The sequence below is a fragment of the Ceratotherium simum genome, chromosome 23, assembly GCF_057802395.1.
Source record: "Ceratotherium simum simum isolate JZ-2026a chromosome 23, ASM5780239v1, whole genome shotgun sequence".
Taxonomy (NCBI): Eukaryota; Metazoa; Chordata; class Mammalia; order Perissodactyla; family Rhinocerotidae; genus Ceratotherium; species Ceratotherium simum.
Genome location: NC_141922.1, coordinates 39,648,444 through 39,675,224, shown reverse-complemented (window position 1 = coordinate 39,675,224; position 26,781 = coordinate 39,648,444). Strand labels below are relative to the sequence as shown.

Genomic DNA, 26,781 nt, shown 5'->3' with positions numbered 1-26,781 from the left:
TTTTGAAAACGTTGTCTAGTTTTGCCATTGCTTTCTGGGGAGAGGATTTGCCAACCTCCTAACTCAGAATTCTTGAGGTCCTGTCTTATATTCATTTTTGTTTTGTGGTAAAAAGCACATAACATAAAATTTACCATCTTAACCATTTTTAAGTGTACAGTAGTGTTAGCTATGTGCATGTTATTGGTCAGCATATCTCTAGAACTTTCTCATCTTCCAAAACTTAAACTCTATACCCATTGAACAACCTTTTTCCCTTTTCCCCCAGCCTCTGAGAACCACCGTTCTACTTACCATTTCTAAGAATTTGACTATTTTAGATATCTTATATAAGTGGAATCACACAATATTTGTCTTTTTGTGCGTAGTTTATTCCACATAGCATAATGCCTTTTCACTTTATTTCACATGTTGTAGCATATGACAGAATTTCCTTCTTTTAAAATACTGAATAACATTCGATTGTATATACTACATTTTATTTATTTATTTATTTGTTTGTTTGTTTTTTGTGAGGAAGATCAGCCCTGAGCTAACATCCATGCCAATTCTCCTCTTTTTGCTGAGGAAGACCGGCCCTGAGCTAACATCTATTGCCAGTCCTCCTCCTTTTTTTTTTTCCCTTTTTCTCCCCAAAGCCCTAGTAGATAGTTGTATGTCATAGTTGCACATCCTTCTAGTTGCTGTATGTGGGACACCGCCTCAGCATGGCCGGACAAGCAGTGCGTCGGCGCACGCCCGGGATCCGAACCTGGGCTGCCAGTAGTGCAGTGCACGCACTTAACTGCTAAGCCACAGGGCTGGCCCCTACATTTTCTTTATCCATTTGTCTTTCAGCGGACATTTAGGCTGCTTCCACCTCTTGACTATTGTGAATAATGCTACAACGAACATGGTTGTGCAGTAATCTTTTTGAGATCCTGCTTTCAGTTCTTTTTAGTATATACCCTGAACTGAGATTGCTGGATCATATGGTAATTCTGTTTTTAAGTGAGCAACCTCCATACTGTTTTCTCTAGTGGTTGCATCATTTTACATTTTCACCAGCAGTGCACAAGGGTTCCTGTTTCTCCATAAACTTGCCAACACTTGTTACTTTCTGTTTTATTTTTATTTTTTCATTATTATTTTTTTTGCTTGAGGAAGATTAGCCCGGAGCTAATATGTGTGCCAGTCTTCCTCCATTTTGTATGTGGTTTGCTGCCACAGCATGGCTGACAAGTGGTGTAGGTCCACGCCTGGGATCTGAACGTGCAAACCTAGGCCGCTGAAGTGGAATGTGCCGAACTCAACCGTTAGGCTGTGGGCTGGCCCCTCTGTTTTATTTATTTTTTGATAGTGGCCTTTATAATAGGTGTGAGATGATATGTCACTGTGGTTTTGATTTGCGTTTCCCTAATGATTAGGGATGTTGAGCATTTTTTCATATACTTGTTGGCCATTTGTATATGTTCTTTTGGGAAATATCTATTCAAGTCATTCACTCATTTTTAAATTGGATTTTTTTGTTGTTGTTGAGTTGTAGTAGTTCTCTATGTATTCTAGATTTTAACCCCTTATCAGATATATGGTTTACAAATATCTTCTCACATTGTAGGTTGCCTTTTCACTCTGTCAAATGTATTCTTTGCTGTGTGGAAGTTTTTAGGTTTGATGTAGTCCTGTTTGTTTATTTTTGCTTTAGTTGCCCATTATATTCATTTTTAAAGTATCCCAGTGTTCCATGGTAGAATATTTTGTAATAGTTTACTGAGAGTTAGATTTTTGAAAGCTATTCAACCCTCTTCTTAAATTCTTTGCTACTAATATCCTTTGTGCAGCCATAGGTATTCTGGTTTTAGGGATGCATTTTTCACAATATATTTCTGAATAATTACAAGTGAATAAAATATTTTTAAGTTGTACAGTATATTTTGAGAAGAAAAAGGAATGGATAATCATTTGTTTGTGGTTACCTTAAGAATGACCTGTTTATTGTAACAGTCAGCATTTGTGCTTTGCCTTTTACAAGGTGTAAATGTGTTCTCATTTGTTTGTCACAACAGCTCTGTGATGAGGAAATGAAAATGATGTTGCTTGTAGTCAGAGGATTAATAAGTGTTGAACTTTAGTTGGATCTCGAACATGGGCCATATGGTTCAAAATTCCATCTTCTAATATAGAATGCTGCCTCTCGTGTTAGTGTTTAGTTAGTAGTTCAGATGATTAGTAGCATTCTGATGATACGAAGGTCTAGAGTTTGATTCAGGTGTCTTTAACTTTTCCCTGAGAAAATCAGTTTGTGTGCCCATAGACTAGAACTTGGGTAGCCATTTCACAAATGTATCATTGTTACACAAGTCAAAGGGTGGTAGAAGTGGAATGTCATTGGCTAATTATCCAAATAGATGCATAACCAAAGGAAACATATTCAGTGCTCATAATGGAAGTGTAGATGTAGTGTAATTGTGGTTAAGAGCAAGGACTTTGGCATTATATTTTCCAGTTTTGAATTCTGGCTCTCCTAGATGATTCATTTTGGGAAGGTACTTGACCTTTCCATGCCTCAGATTCTTCATCTGTAAAATGAGTATAATAATAGTATTTACCTTTTGGGGTTCTTACAAAGATTAAATAATTGCATGCAGGTGGAGTGCTTAGAACAGTGTCTAGTACATAGTAACTGCTCAATAAACAGTCTTTGTTATAGACACTGATCAAAATACAATCTGTCCCGGTTGATTAATGCTTGAAGAAATTACCGCATCTTTAAAATTAATGTAATAATGAGAGATAATTAAAAATTGTGATATCCATTAGAATACAATAGTAGAAATAGAGTTGTAGAATTCTGCCCTTTAAAAAAAACTTATGAAGACATAAATGAGACTCACACATTTGTAATAATAATAATAGTTAGCATCTTTATATTGATTGCTCTTTAAGGAAGACAGTGTTTTAAGCACTTTATGTAAATTAATTCATTTAATCCTCAAAGATACTATTATTATCCAGGTTTTACAGATAAAGAAACTGAGGCACAGATACGTTAAACAAGTTACCTAGTGTCATTGTGCTAGTAAGTAGCAGAGGTAGGTTTTAAATCCATGTCTCCTGGGGCTCCAGAGTTATTGATCTTAACCACTTTGGCATACTGTCATATATATTGAGCTATATTGCTACTGTGTTGCTAAACCAAGAAGATGGGCAATTGTTGAATGAATGAATAAGCTTAATATTTATCTTAAGTTTCAAAAATAGAGTTATAGTAACTGTAAAAATATGATTGAAATATAATCTAAACACTATTTTTTTCTTCCTTTGTTGATCTGTAACAATTTTTTTCTGGAAGTGAAACAAATTAGTATAAAGTGATTGTGATGACATTTATATTTTCATTTCTAACCTTCTTTCTAATAATAATGGAAACCAGTCAGAAAACATTTAAAATTTATGACCACATAGTGTCCAGATACAGTCTTTAATTAGGTAAAGCTCAATAAGTTTTTTTTTTAAAGGTTGGGCAATTTTTATTTTGTCAGGTAATTCTATCTGTAATTCAGCCCTTCTTTCAACTTGCCTTAGTATCTCATTCTGTTAGTTTAAAACACATTTTATTGATCGATTGATTGATTAATTGTGAGGAAGATTAGCCCTGAGCTAACATCTGTGCCCATCTTCCTCTACTTTGTATGGGACACCACCACAGCATGGCTTGACAATTGGTGCATCGGTGCGTGCCCGGGATCCGAACCAGGGAATTCCGGACCACTGAAGCGGAGCACGTGCACTTAACTGCTACACCACTGGGCCGGCCCCTGAAACACATTTCAAATACATATTTTTAGATGGAGATTTTAAACAGTATACCATTCGGTTATCTCAAGTACTACTGCTGTCTACTGTGACTTCTACCACCATTGCCATAGCTGAGCCATTATCATATACCAGCTATCGTATATTATTTCCATTCAGCAGAGTAAGAAACTGAGCCCTAGACAGGTTAAGTAGCTTTTCGCATGGTAAGTTTTTGTAGTTTTACAAGTTCTTTGATGCTACTTTTTGATGAACAATAATTCCCAAAATATTTTTGTATTGGGAATTCCATTTTTCTTTTAAGAAAGTAATTTATATATTAGAATGAAAAAAATATTAAGTGCCTACTAACTTTTCTTTTCATATTTTGTGTTTTAAGGAATTGAAATTACCATTCACTTTTTTAAGTGGACATATTCACGAGTTGAGGATCCATGTACCTTGGACAAAACTGGGTTCAGAACCAGTGGTGATTACCATCAACACAATGGAATGTATTTTGAAACTTAAAGATGGAATACAGGTAAGAAATTATTGAACCTAGTTGTTTATGTTAACCAAGTTTAATAGTTATTAGTATTTGATATTTCTTTAACTTTTGGGGTATGTCAACTTTTACATAAATAAATATTATCTTGTACACTTATTATTTTTTACATGCTTACTAAAGTAGCATAATTAATTGCAAAAAGGAATTCTTAAATTTGGATAAAATATCCTAAAGAATATTTTCATACTAATTTTACTTACGCTGATCATAGCCCTATAATAGGGATCATGTAGATTGCTTATTACCTATATCTGCTAGAAGTGGGGCCTGATTGTGTCCAATTTTCAGGTGAAGATTTTTGAATTTTCACAAAGGATCTGCATGATTTTTTATTTATGTGACATTTCTAAATGAGATGAACATTTCTTGTTATTTTTGGGGAAGATGAAAATATATTGAATTTACCTTTATACGAAATTTCATTGTTGTCTTGGAAGTTTTGGCATCAGAAACTGATTTTTTTCTAACTTATTTATTTCTTCTCTGCCTCGTTTTACATTTCTTTTTAGTGTTTTTTGTAAAAGTATAATATTGATTTTAGGGAGTTTCTATGAAAAATTTTCTAATCTAGGAACAAATACGTCTGGACAGCAGCATATTGTGATGAATTTTTCCACTTTCATCTTGCAGAAAAGTAGTGTCTTTGTCATTCATTTTTGTTACTTTTTCCTTAGCCCACATTTAATTTTCAGTTTTAAGGAAGGCTTTCTAGAGACAGTTGAATTGATGAGTATTACTAAATTGGCTATTTCATAAGCACCTTAAGGCCGTTTTATTGTATCCTAAATGTCACTTCAATCTCTGTGAAATTAAAGTTATTCATGAATTGTTAAAATCATTTCCTGTTTTAAGCAGATACTTTGAGTGTCACATCATCCCACTGGGATCAAAGCTTTTTTTCCTTATACGAAATCTTTGATTCCAAACCTGTATTATCTAATTTATCTTAACTACTGTAGTTCCTGTAAGTCAGTAGACCAATGCTACATTCCCATGAAAATTTACTTTGTGAACTTTAAATATTTGGGAGATTGATTTAGAAATCTGTAGATAGTTATATTGCAACAAAGGTTTATTTTAATTCATGTTTGGTAATACTTAAATGGTTCTTAACCATCATGTGTTCTTGGAATTTAATTTTTTAAAAGTCTGGACTTGGTTATACCACCCATGCAGTGCTCTATATTATGAGAAAAAAGTCCAGACACTAAGTATTTTTTCAATGGGAAAGTGAAGTTTCAAGGCCAGATGTCCCATAAGAAACACATTTTAAAAGAGGCAAATTATAACTAATTATAGAGGCTGCAGAAGAAGATTTGTAACACATGACTTAGTGCAACCTAGAACTAATATTTGATATTGGACCATGCAGATGGCTACTGCAGGAATGATCAGATTTCCTGCTTGCATGGTATTTGAGACTTGAATTTTGTGGTGTGTACAGCAAAAGGTCAAGTGTCATGAATGTAAACCACTCTCAAAACAAGTATTTTTTACAGATGTTTAAAATTTTGAGGTAGAAAGGATTTTTGAAAATTGCACTTGACATTTGGACAAGTTATTTAGCAGTATACAACCCTGGAGAGTAATACTTGGGTTTATGTTAGTGATTGGAATTAATTTTTCAGTAAGAACATTATGGATGAAACACATTTTTAAACAGTTTTTTTTCCTATTTTAAGTTTTGATTAGTTAAGGAGGAAGTTAAAAAATTACACATGTACTAGTAAAACTGAATAAACCCATATTTAATTTAAATTATTTCAAGTTACTACATTGTAGAATCACAATCAAGAAGACTTATTTTCTAAATAAAATTAGTGTGGGATGGTAGGTTAAATGAAGGGGCCTTTTAGAGTTATAAATATGAATCTGTAAAAAATAATACTATTAATATATGAAAATGTCATAAAATACAGTTTAAAAGTTAGAAATCTGAGGTTTAATTCAGAAAAGATCATTACAAAAATACAATATTGGTAAATGCCTTGATAAGAAGACATGTCTAATTTGTAAAGTTCAATTTAGTTCTACCAACATTTGTTGATTTCCTACTCTTCAATACACTGAAAAGCATTGCTAAGATATTTATATAATCTTTTCCTCAAAAGATACTTAGATTTATAATGATTTGAGTGTGACTGTAGCGATAATAGTTATAGTACACTGCCTTAACATGTCTTTGTAATTAGTTTTAATTATAGAAGTTTTTTATGAGAAGCTGACCAAGTTCTGTTGGGTAAATGCCACCTTGATGTTCACTCTGAATTATTATTATTTTTTTTTTTTGGTGATAGATTGTCCCTGAGCTAACATCTGTTGCCAATCTTTCTCTTTTTGCTTGGAAAAGATTGTCCCTGAGCTAACATCGGTGCCCATCTTCCTCTGTTTTGTATATGGGATGCCACCACAACATGGCTTGATGAGCGGTGTGTAGGTCCCTGCCCGGGATCTGAACCTGTCAACCGTGGGCCACCAAAATAGAGTGCGTGAACTTGACCACTAAGCCACTGGGCCGGCCCCCACTCTGAATTATTTTTAATATATTGATATTTCACTCAAAATATTTATTAACTGTTTGGTGTTTACTCTGAGAGACGTGTCTGTGCCAGTCATAATACTTAGCTTTAGATCCTACAGATTAGTTACTTGTGAACTGTGTTTTCTTTTTTGTACTTCAGATACAGTATTTGATTCATGACACATCATCGCCAGTGGTCCAGGTCTGACTTATTTATTAGCTAGTTAAGTCTGCTCTAGTCTGTTCTAATAAGTGCTCATGGACCCAGCAGATGGCTCAAGAACGAAAACATTACCAGTAACTTGCATTTAACTGTGTGCGCCTCTCTTTTTGCATAGTCTTGCTTGTTCAGCCTCTGTGGGCCTCATCTGTAGAATAGGGCAAGATTTGCTACATAGTTCTTTTATTCTATGATTGTATATGCTTTCTCTGCTCATTGTGTTAGTAAGTCTTCCAAAAAGCTTCTTCAACCTAAAGACAGAAGTAAATTTGTTTTTAAAGTACTTATTTATTCTGGTCTTTGTACCACCAAAAAGTAAACTTTTAAAATCTTTTGACCTTATAGATGTAACCATTTGAAAGGCTCTTTATAGAAGTAATATTTATTATTCATAAAAAAAATTAAAATCTTTCGAACCTAAACCAAAACTTTAAAATACCATTAAAACTTGAGATAAAGAACTACGCTTTTTGTTAATGTCTGTGCTTTTAAGCCCTGGTTACGGCCTGGAGTTACAGCACAATCTTCCCTGTCCTCTTTCCTTTCGTGTTTTAGTGCTATCGAAATCTGTTATTGGCTTAGATAGCCTCAGAGAGAATAGAGAAGTATTATATCCTGTCATTGACGCTTGAGCACTATTATGCCAGAGGAAGTGTTGGTAGGGCTGTTAACAATATTTATATGTTTTTTTTAAAACTCTTTAATTCTCTTAAATGAGGCTGAATTAATCTGATTGAGTACTGCTATGGTTTGAATGTGTTCCTCCAAAATTCATGTTTTGAAATTCTAACCCCCAAAGATGATGGTATTAGGAGATAGGGTCTTTGGGAGACACTTAAGTCGTGAGAGTGGAGCCTTCATGAATGGAATTAGTGCCTTATATAGGAGGCTCCAGAAAGATCCCTAGCCCCTTCTGCCATATGAGGACACAGTGAAAAGGCACCAGCTGTGAAGTAGGAAAAGGGCCCTTACCAGACCATGCTGGCACCTTGATCTTGGACTTCTCAGCCTCTAGAACTGTAAGAAATTTCTGTTGTTTATAAAGTACCCAGTCTGTGGTATTTTGTTATAGCAGCCCAAACAGACTAAGGCAGCTGCCTTTTCAGAAATTCAGATGGGGCTCAGAAATGCTGACTTAGGCTGTGGAATTTATTGTGCTGTTATTGATTCCCTCACTTCCACTGGTACAGGTTGCTGATGGTGGTGATGATGGTAGCAGATAACATAGTTTACATTCTGGCTGTAGCCTCCTTATATAAAAAGTGAGAAATGGAGTTTCCTATAAATTATGGGTAATGTCTACTCCCAGTAGGGACCCACTTTATGTTGTGAAGGATGTGAATACTCTGGGTCTTTTTTTCTCTGTAACAGCCCCCAAAAGCTACATAATTGTTAATAAATTTAATTATAATAATTTCATATCATTTTGATGTGGTGGAAGAATGTCTTAGATTGAGTGTATGGCTAAATAATTTCCAGCCATTGGCTATATCTGTTGCCTATAAATTTCAGGCCTTAAGTTTGAGGTCTTGTTTCTGGTATTGTAACTGCAATGATGAAATAGCGTTGGCAAGCAGGTCATCTGACATTTTGTGTGAAGAAGGTGAATGGAGCATTCAGCAGAGGAGGAACCAGAAGTCCCTGACAGTGTTTAGTAAGTAATCTGCCCTGGTAATGAGCCAGATAGAAGAGTAGAGAGAGAAGTTGTACTATATCAACACCAAGTAACATATAGTAGTAGAGGAGGGATAGAAGTGGTTGTAAATGTCCCTTTGTATTCTCAGTTGAGAAAAGAATAAACCAAATCACCATTTCTGTGTGATATAATATGTGTTTTGGTGAAGAAGCTTTAAATATGTAAATCTGATCCTGAATTTACTTGCACTTAATAGATTTGTACCAAACTCTTCTAATAAGTGAAGTATTCACTTTAGTCAGGTGAAGCAAGCATTAAGGTGGTTTAGAGCCCTAGTCTATTTTTATTGTGTATCTTGAATCTTCCAAAGTATATTTAACTTTAAAAATATCTGAGATTATCTTCTAAGTCTGTCTTGAGATGTTATAATAGAGAAATAGATACTTTTTTGAGTTTCACTCTGGATGAAACATTTTATTTACTTTATATATATATATATATATTTTTTGTTGTTGTTGTTATTGGTTGTGTTTCTTTAAATTTATTTTTATTTCTCCCATGTTTATTGAAGTATAATTGACAGATTGTATATATTTAAAGTATAGAACATGATGATTTGATATAAGTATACATTGTGAAAAGATTCACACCATCAAATTGATTAATACATCCATCACCTCAGTTACTTTTTTTTTTGTGAGAATGCGTAATATCTACTCTCTTAGGAAATTTCAAGTGTACAATACAGTATTATTAATTATAGTCACCATGCTGTACATTAGATCCTCAGAACTTATTCATCTTATAACTGACAGTTTGTACCCTTTGCCGAATATTGCCCATTTCCTTCAGGGCCTGGCAACCACTGTTCTACTCTTTGTTTCTATGAGTTTGACTTTTTTTTAAGATTCCACATATAAGTGATACCGTAAGAATTTGTCTTTGGCTTATTTCACTCAGCATAGTGTTCTCCAGTTTCATCCATGTTGTTGAAAATGGCAGGATTTCTTTCTTTTTCGTAGCTGAATAATATTCCATTGTATATGTATGTACCACATTTTCTTTATCCATTCATCCTTCCATGGGCACTTAGGTTGTTTCCATATCTGGGCTATTGTGGGTAATGCTGCAATGGGCATGGGAGTGCAGATATCTCTTTGAGATAATGATATTGTTTCTTTTGGATATATACTCAGAGATTGCTAGATAATATGGTAGTTCTATCTTTAACTTTTTGGGCAAGCTCTATATGGTTTTCTGTAATGACAATACCAATTTACTTTACCACCAGCAGTGTACAAGGATTCTCTTTTTCCAGCATTTGTTATCTCTTGTCTATTTGATAATAGCCATCTTAACAAGTGAGGTGATAGCTCATTGTGGTTTTGATTTGCATTCCTTAATAATTAGTGATGTTAGCGTCTTTTCAGGTAGCTGTTGGCCATTTGTATATCTTCTTTAGAATAAAGTTTATTCAGTTCCTTTGCTCGTTTTTAAATTGGATTGTTTTTTGCTATTGAGTTTATGAGTTTGTTTTAGATATTAATCTCTTATCAGATACATGATTTGCAAATATATTCTCCCATTCCATAGGTTAATTTTTCATTTTGTTGATAGTTTCCTTTGCTGTGCAGAAGCTTTTTAATATGATGTAAACCCACTTGTTTTTTCTTTTGGTGTTCTAGCCAAAAAAATCATCGCCAAGAATGATGTCAAGGAGCTTTCCCCCTATGTTTTCTCCTAGTAGTTTTATGGTTTCAGGTCTTACATTTAAGTCTTTAATCCATTTTGAGTTAATTTTTGTGAGTGGTGTAAGATAGGAGTCCAGTTTCTTTTGTTTTTTTAAATTTATGTTTATTTTTTTTTATTGTGGTAAGAAGGCTTAACATGAGATCTACCCTCTTGACAATTTTTTTTTTTTTTTTTGGTGAGGAAGATTGTCCCTGAGCTACCATCTGTGCCAGCCTTCCTCTATTTTTTGTATGTAGGACACTGCCACAGTATGGCTTGATGAGCGGTGTGTAGGTACGTGCCTGGAATCCGACCCTGTGAGCCCCAGGTCACCAAAGTGGAGTGCACGAACTTAACCATTATGCCACCAGGCCAGCCCCCAGTTTCATATTTTTGCACGTGGATGTTGAGGTTTTTTTTTTGTGAAGAGGACTAGCCCTGAGCTAATATCCGATGCCAATCCTCCCCTTTGTTGTTGAGGAAGACTGGCCCTGGGCTAACATCCCTGCCCATCTTCCCCTACTTTACATGGGATGCCACCACAGCATGGCTTAACAAGCGATGCGTCGGTGCGTGCCCAGGATCCGAACCTGCGAACCCCAGGCCGCTGCAGCAGAGTGCCCGCACTTAACTGCTGCGCCACCGGGCGGCCCCTGGATGTTGAGTTTTTTCAGCACCATTTATTGAAGAGACTATCCTTTCTAGAAACATTGTGTGTTCTTGGTGGCCTTGTCAAAGATTAGTTGACCACAAATGTATGAGTTTATTTGTGGGCTCTCAATTCTGTTCCATTGATCTGTGTGCCAGTACTGTACTGTTTTGATTACTATAGCTTTGTAATATAGTTTGAAATCAGGAATTGTGATGCTTTCAGCTTTGTTCCTCTTTCTCAAGATTGCTTTCGCTATTTGAGATCTTTTGTGGTTTCATAGGAATTTTAGAATTGTTTTTCCTATTTGTGTGAAAAATGCCATTGGAATTTTGATAGCGATTGCATTGAATCTGTAGATGACTTTAGGTAATGTGGACTTTTTAACACATTAATTCTTTCAATCTAAGAACAAGAGATATCTTTATATTTATTTGTGTCTTCATCTATTTTTTTCATCAATATCATATAGTTTTCAGTGTACAGATCTTTCACCTCCTTGGTTAAATTTATTCCTAGGTATTTTATTGTTTGATGCTATTGTAAATGAGACTGCTTTCTTAATTTCTCTTTCTGATAGTTATTAGTGTATAGAAATGCAACCGATTTTTGTATATTGATTTTGTGTCCTATAACTTTCCTGAATTTATTTATTAGTTTTAATCTTTTTTTTTTTCGGTCAGAGTCTTTAGGATTTTCTATATGTAAGATGTCATCTGCCAAAAGATAATTTTACTTCTTCCTTTCCAATTTTATTCCTTTTCTTTTTCTTGCCTGATTGCTCTGGGTAGGACTTAGAATACTGTGCTGAATAAAAGTGGTAAGAGTGGGCGTCCTTGTCTTGTTCCTAATCTTGGAGGAAAAGTTTTCAGCTCTTTCACCATTGTATATGATGTTAGCTGTGGGCTTGTCATATATGGCCTTTATCATGTTGAAGTACATTCCCTCTATACCCACTTTGTTGAGAGTTTTTATCATAAGTGGATGTTGAGTTTGTCAAATGCTTTTTCTGCATCTATTGAGATGATCATTTGACTTTTATCCTTTGTTTTGTTAATATGGTGTATCACATTGATTTGCTAATTTCGAACCATCCTTGCATCCCTGGAATAGATCCCACTTGGTCATGCTGTATAATCCTTTTAATGTATTGTTGAATTCAGTTTGCTAATATTTTGTTGAGGATTTTGCATCTATGTTCATCAACGATATTGGCCTGTAATTTGTTTTCTTGTGGCATCCTTGTCTGGTTTTGGTATCAGGGTAACGCTGGCCTCATAAAATAAGTCTAGAAGTGCTCCCTTGTCTTCTCTCTTTTTGGAAGAGTTTGAGAACGATTGGTATTAATTCTTCTTTGAATGTTTGGTAGAATTCACCAGTGATGCCATCTAGTCCTGGAGATTGTTTGTTGGGAGGTTTTTGATTACTGATTCAATCTCCTTACTAGTAATTGGTACATTAAATTTTGATTTGTCTAAAAAATCTTTATTTCACTCTCAGTCTTTAATGATAGTTAATTTGGTTACATCAGTTTGGTGGTTATTTTTTCTCAGGACTTTGGAAATATTATTCCACTGTTGAATTGGTTCCGTTTTTGCTCTTGAGGTTTTTGTCCATTAATGCTGGTGTCATTTTATTGTAAAATGTATGTATAGTTTTTCTATTTGTATTTAAGATCTTTTTTTTTTTTGGCTTTGGTGTCTTTTAGTTTCACAACAGTGCCTCTAGGAGTGAATTTCTCTTTTGTTATCCTTCTTGGGATTTATTGTGTTTCCTGTATCTATGGATTTATGTTTTTGATTACTTCTGAGAAATCCCCACTTTATTTCTCTGAATATTAATTTAGTCGTATTCTCACTGTTTTTGCTTCTAAAATTCCATTTACACATATGTTAGACCTCAGTCTGTCCTTCACATCCCTAACTTTTTATATTCTCTCTCTTTGTCTCTCTGTGTTGCACTGTGGGTAATTTCCTCAAATCTATTTTCTTTTTAATTCGGTGATTCTCTCAGATCGTGAACTTATTTTTTTTTGCGAAGATCAGCCCTAACATCCGATGCCAATCCTTCTCTTTTTTCCTGAGGAAGATTGGCCCTGGGCTAACATCCGTGCCCATCTTCCTCTACTTTGTATGGGACGCCGCCACAGCATGGCTTGACAAGCGGTGCGTTGGTGTGCGGCTGGGATCCGCACCTGCAAACCCTGGGCTGCCTAAGCAGAGCATGTGCACTTAACCGCTGCGTCACTGGGCCGGCCCCTCAGATCATTAACTTTTGTGCAACTCATAAGAGAATTTGAAATTTATTATAATCTGCTGGTTCTCAAAGTATGATCTGAAGACCCCCAGGGGTTCCCAAGTATTTTCAGGGTATTCACAAGGTTAAAACTATTTGATTTACTTGTTTTCACCATCATTCTCTCATGAGTGTAAAGTGGAATTTTTCAGAGGCTACTTGATCTGTGATAGATATTGCAACAGACTGAAGGCACAAACAGATATGAGAATCCAGCTATCAGGCCAGATTTTTAAAAAGGTAAAATAATTCCATTCTTTTCACTAATTTTCTTTTTGTTTTGGAAAATATAGCTGTTTTTCATAAAAATAAAAACTTAAAATTTTATAACTTATTTACAAATATTTATAAAGTGATGGATTTTTTTTTTTTAAAGATTTTCATTTATTTTTTATTTTTTCCCCCCAAAGCCCCAGTAGACAGTTGCATGTCACAGCTACACATCCCTCTAGTTGCTGTATGTGGGACACAGCCTCAGCGTGGCCGGAGAAGCAGTGTGTTGGCACGCGCCGGGGATCCGAACCCGGGCCGCCAGCTGTGGAGCGCGTGCACTTAACCGCTAAGCCACGGGGCTGGCCCCTAAAGTGATAGATTTCTTATTTTAAAATAATTATAAAAGAATATATATATAAGATACATATTTAAACTTTTTTATTCTTTTTTGTATGTGGTAAATATGGGTGATATAATCCACATATACAAAAGGTCTTTGGGACTTGCGATAGTTTTTAAGAGGGTAAAAGGGCCTTAGATCAAAACATTTTTGAGACCCACTGGTATAGAGAGTAGGGAGCCATTGAATTATTTTGAGCTAGTAAGCAACTTGATTAAATTTGTAATTTAGGAAGTTGACTGCTTTTTCAGATTGGAGGAATAGAGTGGAGGAAGTGATTTTAGATAATTAGGTTCATTTTGCCATAGTCTAGGAGAAAAACAATGGGTCCTAGGTGGAACTAAGTCATTGACTGTGGACATGGAGGCTGGGGACAGAATCTGGAGGAAAAATGTAAAGAAGTTCTAGCATGACTTTTGGAATTTTGGTTTAGGACGATTAGGGTGGATTATGGTGCTGTTAATTTAGATTCTTTTTAGAGATTAAAGACTTGTCTGTCAAACTCATCATATGCTAACATAATTAGTAATTAGATCTCACCGAAGATTATTATATGAAGTGAGCATTATTCATTGTGGGTAAGCCACATACAGAATTATCATATTAGTACTTAATTTCCATTATTTGAAGGAAAAGTTAGCAAGTTCACTCATTCCACAAATCTTTATTGAGTGCCATAGTACTGTACTAAATACTGACGATTAGTGGGTAATGAGAGAGACAAAACCCTTCTCTCCTTTTGAATTTTTATAGAAAAATTGATATGGTACAAGTGGTTTATGATTTTCATTTTAGCATAGAAATATTGTTTATAGCTTACAACCATCAGAAGGTAAAATATTTTGTTTTCGGTTTAAGTTTGTTTTTGAGCTGAAATAACTTGAGTAATTTAAAAACATTATTGAAAAGGAAGTAAAAAATCAAAAACCACGAACAGAGAATTTGTAGATGGATGAAAATAAAGATAAATTTGTTCACACTGTATTCTGTGCCATAAAAGTTTGGGAACAGAAGAAACCATGGTTTCTTGAACTTCTACCTGTGACTACAGCCTCTCAGTCAGAAGTAGTAGAAAGAGGACTCTTTTTAGTTAGCTATTTGGAAGATAACATGTGTTACAAAGATAAATTTCTTAAAAAAAAAAAAAACATGTATTGATTTAATCATAGAATTTTTTATTATGTCATGTATAAGCTTGAAATTTATGCCACATGGAAAACCAAACTTGGCGTAACGTGGATTTTTGGTTAAATAATTTTTTTCTTTTTTGCTTAGGAAGTTTTAATTCTTGTTTGCCATGTTGGATGTTTTTGAGAGATTCTGTTGTATTTGTTTTATCCTTGGAAAGATTTTTTTCTTTCTTGAGCTGAAAAAGGTATTTTTCTTCTCTCATAGCTCTTCTATCTTAGGAAGATGAAAAGTCATATTTGGATTGAGACAAGTTAGGAGGTCTTTTAGTTTCTTAAAGGACTTTCTAAGAATGTTATGAATGAATAAAAATATGAGGTTGTAGGAACAGAAGTGCCAGTACAACCTTAATTATAGTGATCAGTGCTGTGGACACTATAATTTATATGTCTGAATGCCACAAACAGAAAAAGAGTGCTGGTTTGAGACTTTGCAGCTTGCTGGTGGTTACAAGTTTTCTTTTCCCCTTTAGCAGTCCCAGTGTGTTATCTGGCGTTAAAGACGATGAAGAACACAGACTGAAAAAACTTCTAGTTTTTTATTTCTGTTTGGTTCACAAGCTCTCTTGGTTCCCTTTTAATCCATAAAATGCAATAGTTCTCTGATTTTTGTTTTGATGATTAGATACTGCTAATTTTCTTTTTTCTTGAACTTGTTCAATTTGCCATGATTTTCTTTTTGAAACTTGGGATATCTAGCATTTTGAAACTGTACTGAGTCTACATGTAAACTGAGTTTTCTATAGACAGATTATAATTGGGTTTTACTAGTCTGACAAATTCTGCCTAATAACTGTAGTGTTTTAGATTATTTACATTTTATGTAATTTTTAATATGATTAGGTTTAAGTCTAATGTTTTTTGTTTTCTTTTTGTCCCATCTAATTTTTGTTCCTTTTTTCTTCTTTTATTGCCTTTTTTGAGTTAGTTGAGTATGTTTTAGTATTCCATTTTATCTTTATTATTGGTTTATTTGCTGTACCTTTTTAATTTTTAGTGGTGGTTCTAGGATTGACAATATACATGTTTAACTTATCATTGCCTACTTTCAAATAATCATACCACTTAATGGATGATGTAAGTATTATCCTTTACTTCAGTATACTTAGAAACAGTATGCTTCTCTTTATCCCCTGCCATCATTGGTGCTAACGTTATTATAACTCTTCTATATGTGTTACAAACCCACAATACATTATTATTATTACGGTGATGATGATTGCTTTAAACAGTCAATTAATTTTTAAGAAATTAAAAAGCAAGTAAAAGTCTCTGTATTTACTCACACAGTTATTTCTGGCACTCTTCATTTCTTTTTTTTATTTTTTTTTATTGTGAAATTTTTGTTGTAAATTATTGTTTATCAGTCACCATATAAGTGCATCCCTCCACCCCTTGTGCCCACCCGCCACCCCACTAGCCCCTGGTAACCACCAAATAGTTCTATTTGTGTGGGTGTTGCTTTATCTTCCACATATGAGTGAAATCATGCACTGTTTGTCTTTCTTTTTCTGGCTTATTTCACTTAACATAATACTCTCCAGCTCCATCCATGTTGTTGCAAATAGGACGATTTTGTCTTTATGGCTGAGTAGTATTCCATGTTATATATATACCACATCTTCTTTATGCATTCATCAGTTGAGGGACACTTGGGTTGCTTCCGTGTCTTGGCTATAGAGAATAATGCTGCTGCGATGACCACAGGGGTGCATAAGGCTCTTTGGATTGTTGATTTCAGGTTTGTTGGGTAGATACCCAGTAGTGGGATAGCTGGATCATAAGGTATTTCTATTTTAATTTTTTGAGGAATCTCCATACAGTTTTCCATAGAGGCTGCACCAGTTTGCATTCCCACCAGCAGTGGATTAGGGTTCCCATTCCTCTACAGTTTCTCCAGCATTCATTGCTTTTTGTCTTGGTGATTATAGCCATTCTAATGCGTGTAAGGTGATATCTTATAAGAGTGTGGTTTTTATTTGCATTTCCCTGATGACTAGTGATGTTGAGCATCTTTTCATGTGCCTATGGGCCATGTGTATATCTTCTTTGGAGATGTGTCTGTTCATTTCCTCTGCCCATTTTTTGATTGGGTTATTTGTTGTTTTGTTATTCAGTTGTGTGAGTTCTTTATATATTATGGAGATTAATCCCTTGTCAGATATACGGTTTGCAAATATTTTTTCGCAGCTGGTGGATTCCCTATTCATTTTGGTCCTGGTTTCATTTGCCTTGTAGAAGCTCTTTAGTCTGATGAAGTCCCACTTGTTTATTTTTTCTTTTGTTTCCCTTGTCTGAGTAGACATGGAATTCAAGAAGATCCCTTTATGGCTGATGGCAAGTAGTGTACTACCTATATTTTCCTCCAGGAGTTTTATAGTTTCAGGTCTCACCTTCAGGTCTTTGATCCATTTTGAGTTAATTTTTGTGTATGGTGAAAGAAGGTGGTCTACTTTCATTCTTTTGCAAGTTGCTGTCCAGTTTTCCCAGCACCATTTATTGAAGAGACTTTCCTTTCTCCACTATATGTCCTTAGCTCCTTTGTCAAAGATTAGCTGCCCATAGATATGAGGTTTTATTTCTGGACTTTCAGTTCTGTTCCATTGATCTGTGTGTGTGTTTTTGTACCAGTACCATGCTGTTTTAATTACTATCGCTTTGTAGTATGTTTTGAAGTCAGGGATTGTGATGCCTCCAGCCTTGTTCTTTTTCAGGATTGCTTTAGCTATACGGGGTCTTTTGTTGTCCCATGTGAATGTTAGTATTCTTAGTTCTATTTCTGTGAGGAATGTCCTTGGAATTCTGATTGGGATTGCACTGAATCTGTAGATTGCTTTAGGTAGTATGGTGATTTTAACTATGTTTATTCTTCCAATCCAAGTGCATGGAATATTTTTCCATTTCTTTATGTCATCATTGATTTCATTTAATAATGTCTTATAGTTTTCATTGTATAGATCTTTCACTTCCTTGGTTAAATTTACTCCTAGATATTTTATTCTTTTTGTTGCAATTGTAAGTGGGATTGTCTTCTTGAGTTCTCTTTCTGTTAGTTCATTGTTTGTGTATAGAAATGCAACTGATTTCTGTAAGATGATTTTGTACCCTGCCACTAGGCTGTAGTTGTTGATTATTTCTACTAGTTTTCCAATGGATTCTTTAGGGTTTTCTATATATAAGATCATGTCATCTGCAAACAGTGAGAGTTTCACTTCTTCATTGCCTGTTTGGATTCCTTGTATGCCTTTTTCTTGCCTAATTGCTCTGGCCAGAAGCTCCAGTACTGTGTTGAATAAGAGTGGCGAGAGTGGGCACCCTTGTCTTGTTCCTGTTTTCAGAGTGATGGCTTTCAATTTTTCCCCATTGAGTATGATGTTGGCTGTGGGTTTGTCATATATAGCCTTTATTATGTTAAGGTACTTTCCTTCTATACCCATTTTGTTGAGTTTTTATCATAAATGGATGTTGGATCTTGTCAAAAGCCTTCTCTGTGTCTATTGAGATGATCATATGGTTTTTATTCCTCGTTTTGTTAATGTGGTATATCACATTGATTGATTTGCAGATGTTGAACCATCCCTGTGTCCCTGGTATAAATCCCACTTGATCATGGTTTGCCAATATTTTGTTGAGGATTTTTGCATCTATGTTCATCAGGGATATTGGTCTGTAGTTTTCCTTCTTAGTGTTGTCTTTGCCTGGCTTTGGTATCAGGGTGATGTTGGCCTCGTAGAATGTGTTGGGAAGTGTTCCATCTTCCTCTATTTTTTGGAATAGTTTGAGAAGGATAGGTGTTAAGTCTTCTTTGAATGTTCGGTAATATTCTCCAGAGAAGCCATCTGGTCCTGGACTTCTATATTTTGGGAGGTTTTTGATTACTGTTTCAATCTCTTTACTTGTGATTGGTCTATTCAGGTTCTCTACTTCTTCTTGATTCAGTTTTGGGAGGTTGTATGAGTGTAGGAATTTATGCATTTCTTCTAGATTGTCCAATTTGTTGGAATATAGTTTTTCTTAGTATTCTCTTATAATCTTTTGTATTTCTGTGGTATCTGTTGTAATTTCTCCTTTTTCATTTCTAATTATATTTATTTGAGCCTTCTCTCTTTTTTTTGGTGAGTCTGGCTAGTGGTTTGTCAATTTTGTTTATCTTCTCAAAGAACCAGCTCTTTGTTTCGTTGATCCTTTCTACTGTTTTTTTAAATTTCAATTTCCTTTATTTCTGCTCTGATTTTTATTATTTCCCTCCCTCTGCTGACTTTAGGCTTTGTTTGTTTTTTTTCTAATTTTGTTAGGTGTAGTTTGAGGTTACTTATTTGGGCTTTTTCTTGTTTGTTAAGGTGGGCCTGTATTGCTATGAGTTTCCCTCTCAGGACTGCTTTTGCTGCATCCCATATAAGTTGGTACGGTGTATTTTCATTTTCATTTGTCTCCAGATATGCTTTGATTTCTCCTTTAGTTTCATCAATGATCCATTGGTGGTTTAGTAGCATGTTTTTGAGTCTCCACAGCTTTGTCACTTTCCTGGTTTTTTCCTTGTAGTTGATTTCTACCTTCATGGCATTATGGTCTGAAAAGATGCTTATTATGATTTGAATCTTCTTGAATTTATATAAGCATGCCTTGTTTCCCAACATATGGTCTATTCTTGAGAATGTTCCATGCACGCTTGAGAAGAATGTGTAATCTGCTGTGTTTGGATGGAGTGCTCTGTATATGTCTATTAAGTCCATCTCATCTAGTTTTTCATTTAGGTCCGTTATTTCCTTATTTATTTTCTGTCTGAATGATCTGTCCATTGATGAGAGTTGGGTTTTAAGATCCCCTACTATTATTGTGTTGTTGTTAATATCTCCTTTTAGGTTTGTTAATAGTTGCTTTATGTACCTTGGTGCTCCTGTATTAGGTGCATATATATTTAAAAGTGATATGTCTTCTTGGTGGAGTGTCCCTTTTATCATTATATATTGCCCCTCTTTGTCTCTCATTACCTGTTTTATCTTGAAGTCAACTTTGTCTGATATAAGTATGGTAATACCTGCTTTCTTTTGTTTCCCATTAGCTTGGAGTATTGTCTTCCATCCTTTCACTCTGAGCCTGTGTTTGTCTTTAGAGCTGAGATGTGTTTCCTGGAGGCAGCATATTGTTGGGTCTTGTTTTTTAATCTATCCCACCACTCTGTGTCTTTGGATTGGAGAGTTCAGTCCATTTACATTTAGGATGATTATTGATATATGGGGGCTTGTTGTTGTTATTTTATCACTCTTTTTCAGGTTCTTTTGCATTTCTTTTGTTTCTCGTCCCATGTGTTTCAGACTACCAGTTCAATTTGGTATTCTGTATGAGGGTTCTCTTAGTTTTCTCTTTCTCTATCGTGTGTGATTCTGTTCGGTTCTCTTAGTTTTCTCTTTCTCTATCGTGTGTGATTCTGTTCTGAGTATTTGGTTAGTGTTTACCATGAGGTTTGTATAAAAAATCTCGTGGATGTGATAGTCCATTTTTTGATGGCCTCTTATTCCCTTAGACTAAGTTGATTTCATCCCTTTCCTCTTCCCCTTCTATCTTATTGTTGTCACATCTTATTTCTTCTTGTGTTGTGAGTGCGTGTTTAACATGATGAGGTTATATTTATGCTTGGAGGCACTCTTCATTTCTTTATGTGGATCAAAGTTTTTCATCTAGCAGCATTTTACTTCAGCTTGAAGAACTTCCTTTAATATTTTTTGTAGTCCTGAAATTTTATGTTGTTACAAATTCTTTTAGCTTTTATTTGTTTGAAAAAGTCCTGGTTACTTTCTTTGCTTAAAAATTTAGATTTCTGGTTTTAACCTTTGGAGTAGTTCCTGCTTATTTGCTTATTGCTAGGACTTTTCTGATAGCAACTGTATCCACCTTGTATTCAAAAGAAGTAGCAAGAGGTAGAATGAAAGAAAGTTGGCCAACTGTTAGAAGATGAAAGGATGTTAGTGAGAGAAATAAAAATAGCTTAAAATAATTGCTTCCTTTTCTGAACTTTTTCAACACTTTTTTAACAAACTCTCTGATGTTATTTGTCAAATTTTCACTTTAGATAAGGTGTTTATCCTCATGAACTTTATTTTCCTTATTTGTTAAATGAGAATGATAATATCTTATAGGATATTTGTGATGATTATGAACAATGGAATAATGAATATAAAGCTTCTTGTGTTGTTTGTACCCATAATAATTAGTTACTCAGAATATTATTTTACAGTGTAAGACTTGTTTACTTTTAAAAAATATTCTTTTATAAATAATCAGTGTTCTGAAGTTGAGGACTGTTTCAACTCCTGCACTGAACTGAGCACAATATCCTGAATATTAGCAAGTGCTTTTCTTGACCCTGTACCACCTTCATTTCGTTTTACTATCTTCAGGCCCTTTTTTATGTCTAGACTTAATGGAGTCTTTTCCTCTCTCAATTTACTCAACATCCACTTATTCTTTAACCCAATGTAACCTAGCTTCTTCCCTCACCACCCTATAAGAACTAATCTTTAGTAATCTATTAGTATTGCTAGTAAATCTTAATTTTTGGTTTTCTAATTTGAGATGATTATAAATACTGTAATATTCAGATTTGTTGTCTTTTGGGAGAAGAATTAAATTTCTCACATTGTCCAAAGATGGAATAATTTTAAGGAGTGAATCTTGTTTGGTGTTGATGGTGATTTTGTGCATCTGCATACACAAAGGTGCTGCTGATGATCAGTACTCCTTAGTTTCTGAACTCTTCCTGAAGTCTAGGCTCACATCTCCAACAGTGCACTGTTTAGCTCTCATGGCATGTCTTATTATTTGCCTCAACTTGTCTAAATGCAAACATCCCCTCAAATTACATCTCATTTTCAACTTCAGTATTTTATTTAGTAGAACCATGATTTGCCTCTGAATTGCATTTGTTTTAAAGGGAAGATAGGAAATATCGTTGTTGACTATAAATAAAATTGTTCTAGTATTTGTAATGTGAACGGCAATGCCAGGAAAAGGGGCAAATATTATTTAGTGATCTCTCTATTAAGTAGTTCACATTAACAAAGGATTTTCATATGCATCAAAAAGAAAAGCCAATAAGAAATTAGATACACCTTTAAGAAACAGAGGATTTTCATGTGCATCAAAAAGAAAAGCCAATAAGAGATTGGATACACCTTTAAGAAACAAACTAAATTATCATTATTCTTCTCTTATTTTCATAATTTTATTTATTTATTTTATCCCCCAAAGCCCCAGTAGATAGTTGTATGTCATAGCTGCACATCCTTCTAGTTGCTGTATGTGGGACACGGCCTCAGCATGGCCGGAGAAGCGGTGCGTCGGTGCGCGCCTGGGATCCGAACCCGGGCCGCCAGCAGTGGAGCGCGCGCACTTAACCGCTAAGCCACGGGGCTGGCCCTCTTCTGTTATTTTCAAATGAGACGAAATTTAAACTGTTAAAGAGTATGGGCTCTGAAAAATAAATGTATATGTTTTAATTTTTTAATAGATAAAATATGTTATTCTTTTAAAACAGTTAAAGGTATTTAGATCTTTTCTTAACCATTGTTGAAAGTATCTGTGAGTGTAGGTGAACACCCAAGTAGAGAATAGATGTTGGGATTTCAACAACAAAATGAGTAAATGTTTCTTATTTAAATAGGTACATAGTAAATATTATGGCTCTTGAGTTTTTCCATTTTTTTTTTTTTACTAATACACTCATACTGCAGCTCTTCTATAGGATCCAAAGTCTCCTTCATAGCTAAAGTGAAATGAGTCAGTGTAATCTGAATACTTAAGAATTTGTAAATTTTATACTAGCTAATATTGTTACAGTGTATAATCAAACTCTTTTAGTCTATATCAGTTGGCTTCAGTAGAACTATTGAGAATATACTCATGGTACTAGTGAGAAAATTCTACTGTGCTTTACTGAAAATTTATCTGAAGTGCATTCTTTTCTTCTTATATACTGAATACTCCCTGAATTTCTCTTTTTTTTGGAATTATGTATGATTAGAAGATGTTTCCTGTTTTTTTCACACACTTATATATCTTTTTCCAATTACTTTTAGATCTTATTTTCTTTATCATGTTGGCCAAATTTTAACTTTTGCGTATGTTTAGAATATGCTCTTTTGATAATATGCAGGAGTTACATATTTCTTTCCAGAAATGTTTAAATTTTTCTTTTGGGCCTCTAGAATCTTCTTAAGCCTATTTTCTTACTGACAGTTGATTTCTTTTCTCTTGATAAAGCTTTACTCTTTCATTAGAAACTAGTTAAAGGGATAACTGTAGAAATGCCTTGTCTTCTTGGCAGTACTTTTGCCCAGCAAAAATTTTGTGCTTTTCTTGCCCCTAGTTCTTTTATAGATTCCCTCATAGTTTAGATATATTTGTAGTCTGAATTTTTTGCCTTAAATAGTGAAAACACTGGGTTACAAAGCAATTTCAGGTTGAATAATTGTTTATCCTATGCATTTTTATTAAGACAAATGTTTTAAAGCAGGAGTCATCAAAGGATGACCCATGGGTGGTAGCCTGTTTTCGTAAATCAAGACTTTTTGGAATGCAGCCACTCTTATTTGTTGACCTATTGTCTATGGCTGTTTGCCTGCTTCAACGGGCAACGGCAGAATTGAGTAGTTGCAATGGAGTCTATATAGCTTGCAAACCTAAAATACTTATTGTCTGGCCCTTTACAGAAAAAGTTTACCTACCCTGTTTTAAAGTATATGATCTCTCTCTATATATACATTGAATCTACAGATTCAATGCCTTCCCCATCAAAATACCAATGGCATTTTTCATAGAACTAGAACAAATAATTCTGAAATTTGTATGGAACCACAAAAGACCCTGAATCGCCAGCAATCTTGAGAAAGAAGAACAAACTACAATGCTATAGTAATCAAAACAGACAAATCAATGAAATAGAATACAGAGGCCAAAAATAAACCATGCATATGTGATCAATTAATCTATGACAAAGGCAAGAATATACAATGGGTAAAAGACAGTTTCTTCAATAAATGGTGTTGGGAAAACTGGACCCCTATCTTACACCATATACAAAAATAAAATGGATTAAAGATTTGAGTGTAAGACCCGAAAGCATAAAACTCCTAGAAGAAAACATAGGCGACATTAGTCTTGATTGTCTTTTTTAGACCAGTCTCCTCAGGCAAGAGTAACAAAAGCAAAAATAAACAAATGAGATTACATCAAACTAAAAAGCTTTTTGCACAGTGAAGGAAACCATCAACGAAATGAAAAGGCAACCTACTGAATGGGAGAAGATATTTGCAAATCACATATCTGATAAGGGGTTAATATCCAAAATATATAAAGAACTTAAACAACTTAATATCAGAAAAAACAAATGACCCAATTAAAAAATGGGCAGAGAACTTGACTAAAGAAGCCATACAGATGGCCAACAGGCACATGAAGAGATGCTCAACATCACTAATTATCAGGGAAATGCAAATCAAAACCACAGTGAGATACCACCTCACACCTGTCAGAATGGGTATTATCAAAAAGACAAAAAGTAACAAGTATTGGCGAGCATGTGGAGTAAAGGGAACCCTCGTACACTGTGGTAGGAATCTAAATTGGTGCAGCTACTATGGAAAACAGTATGGAGATTCCTTAAAAAATTAAAAATAGAGTTGCCATATGATCCAGTAATTACACTTCTGGGTATTTATTTGACGAAATGAAAACACTAATTTGAAGAGATATATGCCCCCTATGTTCATTGCAGCATTATTTACAATAGACGAGATATGGAAGCAACCTAAGTGTCCCCTGATAAATGAATGGATAAAGAGGATATGGTATATATATGCAATGGAATATTACTCAGCAATAAGAGAGAATGAAATCTTGCCATTTGCGACAACATGGATGGACCTAAAGGATATTATGCTAAGTGAAATAAGTCAGAGAAAGACAAATACTGTATGATTTCACTTATGTGCCATCTAAAAAACAAAACAAATCAATAAACAAAACTAAACAGAAAACAGATTCATAGAGGTAGGAAACAAACTAGTGGATACCAGAGGGAGGAGGGGTTGAGGCTTGGATGAAATAGGTAAAGGGGATTATGGGGTACAGACTTCCAGTTATAAAATAAATAAGTCGTGGGAATGTAATGTACAGTGTAAGGGATATAGTCAATAATATTTTAATAACTGTGTAGTGACAGATAGTAACTAGACTTATTGTGGTGGTCATTTTGTAATGTATGTAAATATCGATCACTGTGATGTACACCTGAAACTAACAGGATATTGTATGTCAGTTATTCAATGAAAATGAAGTATATGGTCATTTTAAAAATTAACATTTAAGGGCCAGCTCCAGTGACCTAATGGTTAGGTTTGGTGTGCTCTGCTTTGGCGGCCTGGGTTTGGTTCCCGGGTGCAGACCTACACCACTCATGGCCATGCGGTGGCAGTGACCCACATACAAAATAGAGGAAGATTGGCAACAGATGTTAGCTCAGGGTGAATCTTCCTCAACAAAATAAAATAAAATAAATAAAAATTAACATTTAATTCTATTAAAATTGTATTATTAGCATAAAAGTTAAAAGCATAAAATAAAAAATATCATATTGCCTTTTCTAAATTGATTATTATGATAGGAATTTGCATGTTGGTGAGTACTAAAAATTTAGCAGACATTTATGTTGAGGTGACATATTCAGTGTGGATGGTGTGTATATTTATATTATCTTATGCAGAAATAGACAATTGTGTATATATTATCTTATGTAGAAATAGACAATTTAGAAAGGTAAAGTATTGTTTAGTGTTAAATTACTAGATACCTTGATTAAGTGTTACCCAAATAATTTGAGCCCTTAAATAAATGGAATCATAGAGACATGAAGAAAACAAGGTAATAATGATTAGAAATTAAATTATTAGAATATGTGTGTGTGTGTTTGTGTGTGTGTTTGTTTTCATGTGTAGTGTGAGGCAGGAATTCGTCAAGCAGTTCTCCCTGTACCGTTTGAATGGTCTCTTCCCTACTGATTTATAATGCCTCTTGTGTCATATTCCAAGTATTCAGAAAAATCTGGATCTATTTCTGGGCTCTCTTCTTTTCCATTGGTTTAGTTGTTTAAATTGCTATAGTTCTATAATAAATCATGATGCTGAAGGAGGGCCAGTCTCCCCACTTTTTTTACATTATATGTGTGTGTGTATATATAGATAGTATTCATATCTCTGTGTGAGGATTCTTTTTTTTTTTTTAAAGATTTTATTTATTTATTTTTCCCCCCAAAGCCCCAGTAGATAGTTGTATGTCATAGCTGCACATCCCTCTAGTTGCTGTATGTGGGATGCGGCCTCAGCATGGCTGGAGAAGTGGTGTGTTGGTGCGCGCCCGGAATCTGAACCCGGGCCACCAGCAGCAGAGCGTGCGCACTTAACCACTAAGCCACGGGGCCGGCCCTGTGTGAGGATTCTAATACATTTATTTTAAACTCTTTTAAGGCTGTTCTAGAAGACTGATTTTATTGTGACTGAATTTCGTTGATTTCTTTAGCTGTCTTGGCATT

The 26,781-nt window shown here is 34.6% G+C and overlaps 1 protein-coding gene across 5 annotated transcripts in view; it reads left to right on the top strand.

Annotated features, from left to right (window-relative positions):
• Window positions 1-26,781, top strand: part of VPS13B (vacuolar protein sorting 13 homolog B) — a 741,189-nt gene that overhangs the window by 18,072 nt on the left and 696,336 nt on the right. For all 5 annotated transcript variants that reach the window (XM_087447588.1, XM_087447586.1, XM_087447584.1 and 2 more), the window contains exon 3: window positions 4,175-4,318. In XM_087447588.1, coding sequence (XP_087303714.1) covers window positions 4,175-4,318 — 144 coding nt within the window. The remainder of the gene's footprint in view (window positions 1-4,174; window positions 4,319-26,781) is intronic.